The sequence below is a fragment of the Marmota marmota genome, unplaced genomic scaffold, assembly GCF_001458135.2.
Source record: "Marmota marmota marmota unplaced genomic scaffold, marMar, whole genome shotgun sequence".
In the NCBI taxonomy this organism is placed as follows: domain Eukaryota; kingdom Metazoa; phylum Chordata; class Mammalia; order Rodentia; family Sciuridae; genus Marmota; species Marmota marmota.
The window spans coordinates 376594-390256 of record NW_025999925.1 but is presented as its reverse complement, the minus strand read 5'-3'; the positions used below and the strand labels follow the sequence as shown (position 1 = coordinate 390256).

Genomic DNA, 13663 nt, shown 5'->3' with positions numbered 1-13663 from the left:
GTTAGACTGGATCAGGGCTGCCCTTAACAACCTCATTTTAACTTAACCGCATCTCTGAAGGTCCTATCTCCAAAAACAAAAGTCACACATTGAGGCATTGGGAGTTGACAATTCTGCCTCTTACACTCTGTCCTCTACATCCCCAAATTCATGTCCTTTTCACATGCAAAATGTATTAACCCACCCCATGCAGCTCAGGTCTTAACACAATCTAGCATCAACTTAAAGCCCTAAATCTCACCTAAGTATCATCTAAATCAAGTGCAGGTGAGACTTGAAGTATGATTCACCTTGAGGCCAAAAAGAAAAAAAAGTCCTTTTCCAGCTCTGTACCTACCTATGAAACCAGCCAAGTTCTTTTTTTTCAAAATATGTGATTATGGGTTAGATAGATAGATGTTCCATTCAGAAAAGGACAAGTCAGAAAGAAGAAAGGGGTCATAGATACAAAGCAAGTGCAAAACCTGGCAGGGCAAGCTGCAGTGCATGTTAAGCCTTGAGAATATTCCTCTTTTCTTGATCTTTGTCCTCCTGGCCCACTTAGGTGGCAGCATCTAACTAAAGCCCTGGGAGGTCCCTCCTGTATTTGATCCTCTGGGTGATGGCAGCCTGGTCTGAAACTGAGGCAGAGAGAGCCTCACCCTCTGAAACCTAGGAGGAGACAGCCTCACTCCCTTATGTGTGCACTTTTGGGGCTGTGGAGGGAGTGGCAGCCTTCCTTAAAAAGCCTTCTTCTCTTTAAGGATAGCATATATTCACAGTGAGATAGCTCTATTATTCCTTCTTGTAGAATCCCAGAACTCTGACAGCTCTCCTTAATTTTTGTCCTCTCTCTGTCCCCTGTAGTTCAAGCTAGTACTATTTCTACTATATAACCCCATCTCTATCCCTGGATTCTCTTGAGATGCCTAATTAGATCTAGGAGTCACACTGTGATGTCCTTGTTCTATATATGTGCACACCATAATCTCTATATGGAGTGATTGTCCAGGTCTAACCTATCACTAGTGCTCTCTTAATTTCTCCCTCTCCTTTTGTATTTTACTCTAAGCAACAGGAGAACCTATGCTGTGTTTTCAACACTTTGCTTAGAAATCTCAGCTGAAAATCCAAGGTCATAACTCTTAAAGTGTTACCTCCTACAAAATACTAAAATATATTCAGCAAAGTTCTCTGCCATTTTATAACAATGATCACCTTTTCTTCAGTGCCCAATAATGTTCCTCATTTCCATCTGAGACCTCATCAGAATTACTTTATCATTCACATTTCTACCAATGGTGTCTATTAGCATCTAACTGAGGAACCCATTTGGGAAATGTTTGCCAAACTTAACAGGTTCTGCTGTATCATCTCTATCCTAAAGAGGAGAATGATAAAATAAATCCTCCGAAGTCTGTTCCATTCCTGCTGGACCTTGGAGTCATATGTTGATTTTTTTCATGGTATTGTATCTTTTTTTTAAAGAAAGAAATTAGCATATCATGTCACTTTCTTACATTGAATCAAATAGGTTTTATCTGAAAGGATGGTGGTGCATGGATGCCCACCTGTTTTACATCCATGTTAATAATGCTGGTAGAATGATGGCAACAGTTTTGCATTAGTGTGCAGCTAATGAAAATGGTTCCCTGAATTTAGTCCTTCTGATGTTTTTATTTCCTGTTGGGGCACAAGGTAAAGAGTGACCAATTATGTTATATGTGAAAACAAAGACCAGATATTTTTACATTCTTTCTAGAACAAAATATCTTATATTCTGACTTTTCTAAACACTGGAAAAAGAAAGTTAGTTCATGGAACAGGGCACTACATAAAGCAGAATTTATGAAGAAAAAACATTTTCTGTTCTTGGCCAGCTGCTCTACCTTTGTGACATTTATTCCATATAGAATTGTAAGATACAGACCAAGATTTATAGTTGGTGATTTCCTGAATAACAACTCTGATAGCAAATGTCTCCACAAAACAACTTCCATATGCTTTGCAAGGTATAACATAGCACAATAGAATGGGTCATTTGTCCCAAGATTTTTGTGGGCTGTTTTTTTTATTTTAGTTTTAGGTTTTTTGTTTTGTTTTGTTTTGTTTTATCTCTTGCAAGATAAAATGACATTAATTATTTTTTCTTTTGGCTTTAACCTAAAACTGGAAATATTTTTTCCTTTCTCTCCCCTCTCTTCTTCTCCCAACTACCTTCTCCCTTCTTTCTTCATTATGACTTGGATCAAACTTTGTACATTGACACATAAAGCTGCTTATGGAAACCACCTCAACTCCAAAAACACAAATAAAACAGGTGAATAATAAAAAGAAAATTCCTCTTACTTCCATTTTAACCTCTCTCTGTTTTAAGCAATCCACAGTTTCCTTGCAGAGAAAAGAGAAAATAAGCGATTCTGGTAGGGTTCTCCACTCTGGAAGGGAACCTGAGGTTTTCTAGCAGCCTTCAAGGTGCTCATGAGAAATAGCCTCAGCTCTTGCTTTGGAATGAGATGTTCACATAGTGGTGTTGTATGTGAATAAAGGTAATCAATAGAAGGAAAGGAAAGAAGCAGTGAAGACAAGGGCAATAGGTTGGGCAGTTCTGGTTTTCATTTGTGTGAATTTTTAGGCCAAATTTGAAAGCATAGGAAATCTCACTAGTTTGATTTTATATAAACATGCTTTATATACTATTCATATTTAAATTATAGACCAAATAGATCATCAGAATAGAGTTTTAAAAATAAATACTTGCTTTTATAGTCTTTTGTGTGTGTGTGTGTGTGTGCCAGAGATGGATGAACGCAGGGTCACTTAACCACTAAGCCATATTCCCAGCCCTTTTGGACAGGATCTTGCTCATTGCTTAAGGCCTCACTAAATTGTTAAGGTAGCTTTGAATTTTCAAATCTTCCTGCTTTAGCCTCTGGAGCCACTGGGATTACCTGGTTTGTGCCACTGCACCTGTCAATATCGATTGATTTTTCATAACATTATCAAGACAAATCTAGTCTTTTTAGCAACTGGTGCTGAGACAACTGTGTATCCATACCCAAAAAGAATGAAGTTGGATCCTCACTCACACCATCTAGAAAACCCATTTCAGAATGGATCAAAGACCTAATCTGAATTGCAAAAAATCTAATGCTTTGAAGAAATCAGGTGTAAATATTCTTTGTTTAGGCACTGGCTTATTAGATATGATACCAAAAGCACAACCAACAAGAGAAGAAATAGATAAATGGGACTTCATCAAATTAAAAACTTTGCTCTCTGCTTTCTGATTCTCATGTCTTAAGCTGCTTTTCTTTGTCACACCCTTCCATCATGGTGTTTTGCTTCACCTTGGGCCCAAAGCAATGGAGTTTGTTGTCTGTTTACTGAGACTTGTAGAACTGTGAGCACCAAATAAAAATTTCCTCCTTTAAAATTGTTCTTGTCAGGTTTTTTGGTCACAGTGACCAAAAAAAAAAAAAAAACTGACTAAAGCAAAAATTATTACTGAGAAGTGGGGTCATTCTGTGACTTACCTAAGCATGTGGTTCAGAAGCTTTTGGAGCTTTTAGAAATTTGTGGGAGGAATTTTTAAAAGTTTAGAGATGCAAACTGGAAAAGTTTTAGAATGTTGTAAGTAGAGCTTATGGGTGATTCTGGTGGGAGCTCAGACCAGAATGCCAATAGAACTTGGACAATAAAAACTGGGCTCATGAGGTTTCACAGGAGAAGGGGGAATCTATTGGGAATTGTAGGGGCCTTCTTGTTACATTTTGGCAAAGAAGTTGTCTACATTTTGCCCATGTCCTTAGACTTTCTGTGAAGCTGAACTTAAAAGTGATGTACTAACTAATTTGGTGGTGGAACTTTCAAGGCAGCACAGCCTTCTGGGGTGGCATGAACATTGCTAGCAACTTTTGGCCAAGTTTAATGTGATGATCAGGAACAAAAAGATTTGAAATTTTTGCAGGTTGGCCAGAAAACCGCAAGTACAATGGGGACTAAGGAAGGTGTGGTTGTTAAAGGGATTATAGTCACTAAAGAAATACTAATTTACCCAGAAACAACAGGAAAGATGGCTGGAGGGATCTCAGGAATTTGAAGACCACACATTTCAGGATCAAAGATGTAAAAGTAAAAACTCCTTAGCGGGCACCCTGCTTGCACAGGGGGACCTAGGAAGTTGTTTCACCATGCACAGCCACTGAGGCACTCAGAAGTTGTGGCAGCCAGGGTCCCAGGAGGCTTGGTTACTGTTTGAGATAGACACAGAGACCTTGGCAACAACCTTGGCAGGAATGCAGGATGCTGGAGTTAGAAAGTAATGGAGGCTGCCATTGAGATTTCAAAAGACCTGGGAGGCCGGGCAAAGTACATCAGGATCAAAGTCCCTGCAAGCTGCCCCTGAGAGGGCAATACATGAAGAAGTGAGAAGGAAGCTTCAGTAGAGACCCCCAAGATTAAGAGATGCAAGTAATGTGGGACATCAAGGAAGGAAAGTTACAGGAATTAAGCAGAAACAAGCCAAGAGAAAGGTCATGTATGCTGCAACCAGCAAGGCCATAGGTGCTAAGCTCTATAAGCCCTTTGGAGAGAACACATGCCATGTGACCCAAATGCTGGACATGGAGCTATAGAACTTGTTTGTCCAGCTGGATTTCCGTCTTATTTAGAACTCATTCATTCTCTCTATGCTCCTATTTCTCCAAATGTTGACTCTGTATCTTTATATATTGAATATATATAACTTGCTTTTGATTTTTGCAGGGGCTCACACTGAGTTTGCCTTGAGTCTCAGAGGAGACTTTGGATTTGGACTTTTGGGGAAATGCTGGAACTGTTAAGACTATGGGAACTTTGAAAATGAACTAGATGTATTTTGCATTGTGAGATGGGCACGAGCTTTTGGGAGCCAGGGGTTGAATGTTATGATTTAGATATGAGGTGTCCCTCCCAAATTCATGTGTGAGTCAATGCCAGGAAGTTTAGAAGTAAAATGTTTGGGTTATGACAGTCTCAACCTAATCAGTACATTAATCCACTTGAATGGATTAGCTGGGTGATGACTGTAAGGAAGTAGACTGTGGCTGGAGGAGGTAATTCACTGTGGCGGGTGGTGGGATAGGGGATTTTGGGGTTTAGGTTTTGTCCCTGGTGAACAAGAGTGCTCTCTGCTTCCTGATTGTCATGTTCTGAGATGCTTTCCTGTTACACCTTTCCACGATGGTGTTTTGCCTCACCTTGGGCCCAGAGCAGTGAAGTTGGTCATCTTTGGACTGAGATCTCTGAAACCATAAGCACCAAATAAACTTTTCCTCCTCTTAAAAAAAAAAAAACAAAAAACAAGAAAGGAAAGGAAAGAAAAAGTAACTAACAACTTTCATACTTCAAAAGATACCCTAAGAAAGTCCACAGAATGGATAAAATATTTTCAAATTATATATCTGATAAGGAACTTATATATCAAATATATATAAGGAACTTATATATCAAATATATATAAGGAACTTATATATCAAATATATGTAACTCAAAATAGAACTATAACATGAGAAATGGATTTGAATAGATATTTCTCTAAAGATATGCAAATGAGCTATAAAGACATAAAAAGATGCTTAATATCATTAGTAATCAGGGAAATGAAAATGAATACCATAATAAAACATAACTTTGCATCCACTAGGCTATCATTCCTCAAAAAGATAAGTGTTGGAAGGGATATGGAGAAATTGTAATCCTTATGTGTAACTTCTTTGGAAACACAGTCTGGAAGTCCTAAAAAGGTTAAACATAAGAGTTTCCATATGACCCAGCAGTTCATTCCTCAATATATACACAAGAAAAATGAGACTATATGTCCTCACAAAAACAAGTTCAGTAATGTTTGCAACAACATTATTCCTAACAGCACAAAGGGGGGGATGATGTTCATAAATGCATGAATAGATAAATAAAATGTGATATATCCATACAATGGAATATTCTTCAATAATAAAAAGGGATAGAGTACAGATACATCCTTCAACATGGATGAGCCTCAGAAACATGCTAAGTAAAAGAAGCCAGTCACAAAAGACCACATGTTGATAATGTATAATTCCATTTTTATGAAATGTTCTGAGTTGACAAATCTATAGATAGTAAATTAGTGCATTGGGGGATGAATAAAGAATAAGATATACGTCATGTTTATATAAATATGTCAAAATATACTCTACTGTCATGTATAACTAAAAAAGGAGTGATTGTTAATGGGTATAGGGTTTATTTTGGGGGGTGATGAAAATGTTCCAAAGTCAATGATGATAATAATTTCTCAGTCTTGTGACTACTAAAGCCATTACATTGTACATCTTACTTGGGCTCATGTATGGCGTGTGAATCACCTCTCAGTAAAGCAGTTATTAAACAACAGCCATATTATATAATTACACTGTCATGTTGAATTCCATTATAATTTAGATTTATGGACTAAAACTGAGTGCTCAGAGTTTTCAGTGGCTGTTCTAGCACATACAGCTAATGATGGCACAGCCAGACTTCTTAAACATCAGGCCAATTGTCTCTGCATTGTGATCTTTGTAGAAATTGTACCCAATAAACCATAAAAGTCACACTTTGAATTTATTTTGGTTTGACTCAGTACTATTAACTTATGTAACAGATAAGTCTCTAAGGTTGAGGTTGGCAGAAGTTTAGTTCTCACTCATGATAGGTTCAATAGAGTTGCGCAGGGGTGAAGGGGTGGTTTACACCCAGTTATTCAAGGACGCAGGCTGGTGGAAGTCTTGTACTTTGTCTTTCATGGTGATGGTGGGCCGAGCTGGTAGATAGGGAGGTGTTTGTAAGCCAGACCTAGGACTGGTGCACATCATTTTTCCTCATCTTCTATGGTCATATCCCAGCCCCTCACCCCAACCCTACACAGATGCAATGCTGCTGGGATTGTAGACCCTGACCAGTGGCCACTTGTAGTTGTCTCCTGGTCTTTGGGTTGAACAATATGGTATCTGTGCTAGAAGTTCTCTTCCTTGTACTTTGAAAAGATCAAAAAGAGATTCATCCCATGATGGCCTGCTCTAGCTTAAATTTTGCTCATTCTGGTTCCTGCTTCATTGTGAGGTATTAATACCTTAGGGTAACAGTAAGTACTAGTCTGACTGGTTATTCTGTCAGCAGAGTCTCCCTTGTCCAGGAGAATAGTCTTGTGTTTATTGATCACATACTGACCAATAATTGACAGGCGTTTCCAATTGTATCTTACCAAAGAACTATTGATAAGGCTTGCAGGAGCCCTTGAAGGGATGACTCCATTCAGCTGGCACCTCAGCTTCTCTGTCTTTCTGAAGTACCCACAAAAGCTGGCCTGCACCATTTGTCATGATGGTTACCGAGTAGATGACAAAGAGGGATTTCTGAGACAATAGCACCTATCCTGGAATCATAGAGCACTTGTGGTTTCAAACCATGAAACTTCTGCTCTGGAAGTCACTGGGAGGGTCTTGTTATGACTTTTGTTTTGTACTAGGCTGTGACCCAGACTGGAGGAGCCAATTTTTGTTGTTGTTCTTGTTGAATGAATTATGAGAAGGGAAGTAAAGGTTGGAATTAGAGGGGTAGAGGTCCCTGGCAGCTTTATCGAATTCTTTTACTTTACCAGCTGTGTGGCCTTGAGTTTTCTGAACCTCAGAAAAGTTAAGGAATCATCTCAAAAAAAATCATCAGGATCTGAGAACAATATCAAAATCTGTAGGATCTCTTCCATGTAGAGTGATTGTGAAGATTTAATGATAATCCCTATGAAACATTAAAATCCAGTATTAATGGCAGTGAAAAGGAGATAGCTCCATTGATGCCTAATGTTGTAAGAATGTGATATTTTGATGGGGCATGGTGTTGCATATCTGTAATCCCAGTAGCTCAGGATGCTGAAATTCGAGGCTTGCATGTCCAAAGATAGCCTTAGCTACTTAGTGATATCTAAGCAACTTAGTGAGACTTGGCCTCAAAACATAAAAAAGGCTGGGGATGTGGCCCAGTGGTTAAGTGCCTCTGGGTTTAATCCCCAGTCCCCCAAAACAAACAAACAAACAAACAAACAAAAAAAAAAACCACAACATTTTGTAAGCCTGTCAGTATCCTAATAAATTTTACAATGTAACCATGATGTTTGGAAAAGTCATAAGAATCTTCTATTTAATAGCCATTTGTTGGATATCCACTATTTGTAGACAGATTGCCAAGTATTAGAGGACTATCAAGAGAAAGAAGAAATGGTCTTTGTCTTTGAGCAGTTCATGTCATAACATTAGCCATCTCTGGCCAGGCGCAGTGGCACACACCTGTGATCCCAGCAGCTTGGGAGGCTGAGGCAGGAGGATCATGAGTTCAAAGCCAGCCTCAGCAAAAGCAAGGTGCTAAGCAAGTCAGTGAGACCCTGTCTCTAAATAAAATACAAAATAGGGCTGGAGATGTGGCTCAGCGGTCGAGGGCTCCCGAGTTCAATCCCTGGTACCCCCCACAAAAAAACCAAAACCAATACAAATATAGCCATATCTATATTTCAAATAGACCATAGGTGATCTAAGTTTTTGTATTGTCAGTGTTTTAGCCAACTGCACATATATTCTAATATAGACAAAAATAGACGTGATTATCTCTCTTTTTAAAGAAAGTGCAAGTCTACCAGTTGTCAATTTACCTTTCTCCCTAGCACACACATATACACTGATTATCAGGTTGTTATAAAACATTTGTATATTGCCGTGTATTTTTTCACTTTTTTCAGATAATTATTTGAAAACATCATTGGGTGAAAACAGATTGTGTTTTTATGTGCAATAGCCTAGTATTCTAATTAGTTTATTTAAGTTAGAAACTTGGTGCTTTAGTTTGGATGTTGAATGTTCCCCCAAAGGTCCATAAGTTAAAGGTGTGGCCCCCCCACCTGCTTGGTGCTATTGAGAGGTGCTCTACAACTTTAGGATAAAGGTCCTGTGGGAGTTCCTTAGGTCACTGGAGGCATGCCTGTGAAGGGAATTGTGTTATTGTGGCCCCTTCCTCTTTCTCTTTTGCTTTCTGGTCATGAGATGAACCATTTTCTCTACCACATGCTCCCTGTCATTGCCATCTGGCACCCCACAAGAAACCCTAAGTAAAGGGTCTATCTGATCTTGAACTGGAAACTCCAAAGCTGTGAGCCAAAATAAACCTTTCCCCTTTATAATTCAATTATCTCAGGTTTTTTCATTATAGTGATAGAAAGCTGACTAATATACTTGGCCTAGTTCATTGGCTCTTATTTTCGCCTGTTTTTTTAAAGGCAGCATTATAACTTGTTCCTTTTTGTTTAATTTAACAAATCCATTATTCTCTTAAGTTTATTTGAAGCAAGGCTCATAGAAAAAACCATGTTTTTCATTATCTTGTTTTATTTCTTGCATTCATAGTTTCACAAATCCCTAAAATGTTAGAACTGGAACAGGGGGTCTTTATCATCCAGTTCTCACCACTACCCCATCCTTTAGCACAGGAGAGAAATGGGGCCCTGAGAGATTAGGGGACTGGCGTCAGTGATACCAGACATCACTGGGTAGCCAAATCCTAGTCTCTTTGTGTCATACGCCTTCTTTGGTGTTATTTCTCCTTCCATTGACCATCCCCCTCTTCCTAAACTGTCACAGAATCCTGCTCCAGTTTCCTTGAAATGTCTCTTGGCTTCCTCCCTTCCCATTTCTTCCTGTCTAATCCAGTCCCTCAGGACCTCACAGTGGGAAAGGCCTGACAGCACTGTGTCTCTGAGGCATCCATTATGTAGATTAATTTGCTGTAATTACTGCTGTCAGCATGTCAGTCCTCTTCTGTGAAGCTGCCAGGAGCTTCCTGCTTCCTATGGCAACAAATGTCAACACTTCTCCTCGCAGGCTCCTGGGCTCAGTCCTCCAGAGGCCTACCTGACTGCAGATGCCCAGCCTCATTTCTCTTTTCTCCTTGTGACCCCCAAAGGCCCACAGCTGCCTCTGGGATTTCACAACAAGTCAGCCGTGTTTCTGTGATGCCTTTGGTTTGTCCAGCTCTTTAGCTGATGGTTTCCTTCTTGCCTTGCCAAACCTCCATTCTTCTATGCTAAGTCCAGATCACACCACTTTCTTGATGATTTCCCCAATTTCTCCCGTGATAACCCAGAGCTCCCCCTTTATTCCCGAACATTCTTATTGTGCTCTACCATGTAGCAGTGGGCATAGAGCATCTCTTGCATGGTTCTCTGGTTTTTCCTTGGAATTGCATCGGCTTCACAATTACACACACACACACACACACTTTTTTTTTTTTTGAGGCGCTAAAAATCCAGCTCAGGGTCTTACACATGCTAGGCGATCAGTTGTATTGGATGCTTTTTAAAGGTAGGATTTGTTTTTCTATTTTTCTTTTCATAGTTCCTTTTAGTTGTTTGTTTTGTTTGGAATCAGGGATAGAACCCAGGGGTGCTTTACCACTGAGCCACATCCCCAGCCCTTTTTATTTTTTTATTTAACACAGGGTCTCACTAAATTGCTTAGGTCCTTGCTAAGTTTCTGGAGGCTGGCTTTGAACTTGGAATCTTCTGCCTTAGACTCCTGATTTGCTGGAATGGTAGGCATGCACTACCATGCCCAGCTTGTATATTCCATTTTTTTATGGTGCCTAACAAATGGTCAGTAATTACTCCTTATTTATTAGGAGCTTGTTGAGTTTTAGAAGGTATAATTTTTAACTACAAGAATTTGCAGATTGAATAAGGATTGGTTGTTAATATCGCAGAATAGCACTCTACTGTCTTCCAAATATTGAGGGGATCCAAGTTTGTCCATGCAGATGCTCTCTGGGGACCTGCCTAGATAGGTATGGCATTCACATTAAGTTTCATTAGTGTGTGGATCGGTGGCTGGGTTGCAGGGAGCTGGGAACTCTCCCACTGAGAACTATACACCTGCCTCTCAGGTTTTGCAGTAGAGAATGACTACTTGAGAATGGGTAGGAAGAGCACCCTCCCTCATTACTCTGGCACACTCTTGGCATTCCAGTGTGAAGTGCGTGGACTGGCCTGGCTTCTTTCCTACAGTGCGTCCTTGAGCCAATCATGACCTTGGTGCTCTCTTTTTTATAATACTGATACAGTGTCCTAAGATTTAATCTGATCTTTGTTTAAAATATTTTTTTTCAGAATCTAGTAGGTACTGTAGTTTCCCATAAAGGTGTTGGCAAAGGGAGTGAGTGTTCTTTCAAAAAGTCTGATCTGCTTTCTAAATTTCTGATAACCTTTGCCATGCCTCTGACCCTTTCCTGATAGTCATTTCTGAGCTGAAACAACTGCATATTTTACTGTACTTTGGACTCTGCTCTTACCAAGGTAAAAGAATTGCCTCTGCTAAGGGCTCATAAACTTGGAATTAGTTTTTCTTTAATGTCAGGACTAATTCCTTTCATACAAAATGGTTTGGCCTTTCCCTTTCTTTGGCACAAAAGATAATTGGCAAAGCCTTGGATAAAGGTAAAGTTGGCAAGCTCTAGCATGATAATGAGCTCAGTGCCCTGGGCTTTTAGGCCCCCTTCTCTTTTCATGTTCTGAATCCTTATTCTGCCCAGTAAGTCGTCCCTTCCCACCACTGACACCTGAAAATGTTTGAAATCCTGCTCCCTTTGTTAATGTGTCCAACACACATGGAGAAATGTTACACGTCTGCATTTATAGAAAGTTATCCAACTGGAGTCACATTTTATAATCTTTTTAGGTGGATGGAAGTCTGCTTAGTGGAAGAATTGCCCCCAACCACTGAACTGGAAGAAGGGCTTCGGAATGGAGTTTACCTTGCGAAGTTAGCCAAGTTCTTTGCCCCAAAAATGGTATCAGAGAAAAAGATCTATGATGTGGAACAAACACGTTATAAGGTAACCAAGATCTAAATGGTTTTTGCTTCTGGATAAAAGAAGTGAAAGTTTGGTATTTCACTTCCTTTTCCTCTCTTCACTTCTACTGTGTCTGTAAAGATTTGGGAGAGGGGGTGTCCTTGGTATTTGGAGACTGTTAATAAGTATTCCTGAGGCAGCAACAGTTTTGAAAAGGAAAGTGTTTCTATTTCCAGGCTGAGAGACCTCTCATGTTGGAAGCTACTCAATGCCTCCCCCATTATTCTTTCATGGAGGACATTTGAAGCTTTATTAGTGCCAGTAAATGTAGGAGTGGGGGCATGTTACACCTCTGTTTTTTCCACCACCAACACAGTTTATTGCTTCCCAACTTTTCATTGAGGAACTAAATACCTACTTGGGACTTGAACTTATGCCCCTAAAGAATTAAGGCCAATGTAATAAAATAAGTAGTAATGTTGAATGACCAGGTAGGAATTCTTTTCTGTTTGGTGTTTAAAACAAAATAAGACTAATCTTTTTGTTTGCAACTTGTTTAAGAACTGTTTCATGGCTAATTTGGGAAGAATCAGAAAATAAAAAGTCGCCATAGCCCTCTTGAAGAAAAAACAACAGCAGTGACAACAAAATACCATTATTTAAATTTGGAAGGAGCTAGGGGGAGAAAAAAAATCATGGTAAACACCAATCTTATATTATTTTTTTTTAAATCCAGATCTTTTAGAGATATATATATCAAGGTATTTGTAGATGAAATGGTATTTTGCTTCAAAATAATCAAAGGAAGGATGGATAGATGATACAAAACTGGCCATGAGCTCATAACTACTGAAGGTGTGGGGTGGGTATACAGGGGATCATTATACTATTCCACCTCCTTTCTAATATTTGAAAATTTCCACTAAAACATGGAAAAAGGAAAAAGTAGACAACTACATAAAAAGCTTATGCATTAAAGATATGTCTTCAGAAGGGAATTTAAAATATATAGTGTTCTATCCTGGAATATGTGATCTCTTATCAACTACAGGCCAAGATTTCTAAAGTTTCTTTGAAACTTCATTCTTTATTCTCTTAATGTATTTAGTTTTTGTTTTGTTTTGTTTGTTTTTTGTTTTGTTTGTTTTGTTTGTTTTATTTGCCCAGGATCCCACACATTCTGGGCAAATGCACTATACCAAGCTACATCTGCAGCTCATATTTAGATCTTCATATCAAGGTTTTTTTTTTTTTATCTGCAGATTTTCAAGTGTTCCTAAAACTTATGACTCTTATAATGAATGCTATTTTTCTTAAAATTGCAGGGACAATGTTGAGTATAGTTGAAAATGAAATAAATGGAAAATCCATTTTAGACAAAATATATTTTTTAAATGTATATATTGAATTCAGCTCAAATGTTTAAATAATCATTGAGGCTCACAGTGGACAAGGTCATTTGACAAATCTCTTTTGAGTCCATCTACATCATCTAGACAATAAGACAACTGAGCACAAGTTTTTTGCTTGAATAATGTTGTGAATAATTGTTTAAGTTTGGGTTTATAAAGTCATATGTTTTACTCTGAGAACCAGCTACTAATGGTCTTTCACAAGATTTTAATAAAACAATGACCAAGTCAGCCAAAATTAAAGTTCAATGACTATTTTTAGAAATTCAGAGAAGTGCAGAAAAAAGTCTGTATTCACACCCCCTCCACAAAATAAATGTTTGTCCACATTTTAGAGTCTGACTCTTCTTCTTTTTCATGTTCTATTTTTTTAAAACATTTAT

The 13663-nt window shown here is 38.7% G+C and overlaps 1 protein-coding gene across 1 annotated transcript in view; it reads left to right on the top strand.

Annotated features, from left to right (window-relative positions):
- Positions 1 to 13663, top strand: part of Iqgap2 (IQ motif containing GTPase activating protein 2) — a 247439-nt gene that overhangs the window by 78925 nt on the left and 154851 nt on the right. Inside the window, exon 2 of the mRNA XM_048800107.1 lies at positions 11754 to 11910. Within this exon, the coding sequence (XP_048656064.1) occupies positions 11754 to 11910 (157 nt within the window). The remainder of the gene's footprint in view (positions 1 to 11753; positions 11911 to 13663) is intronic.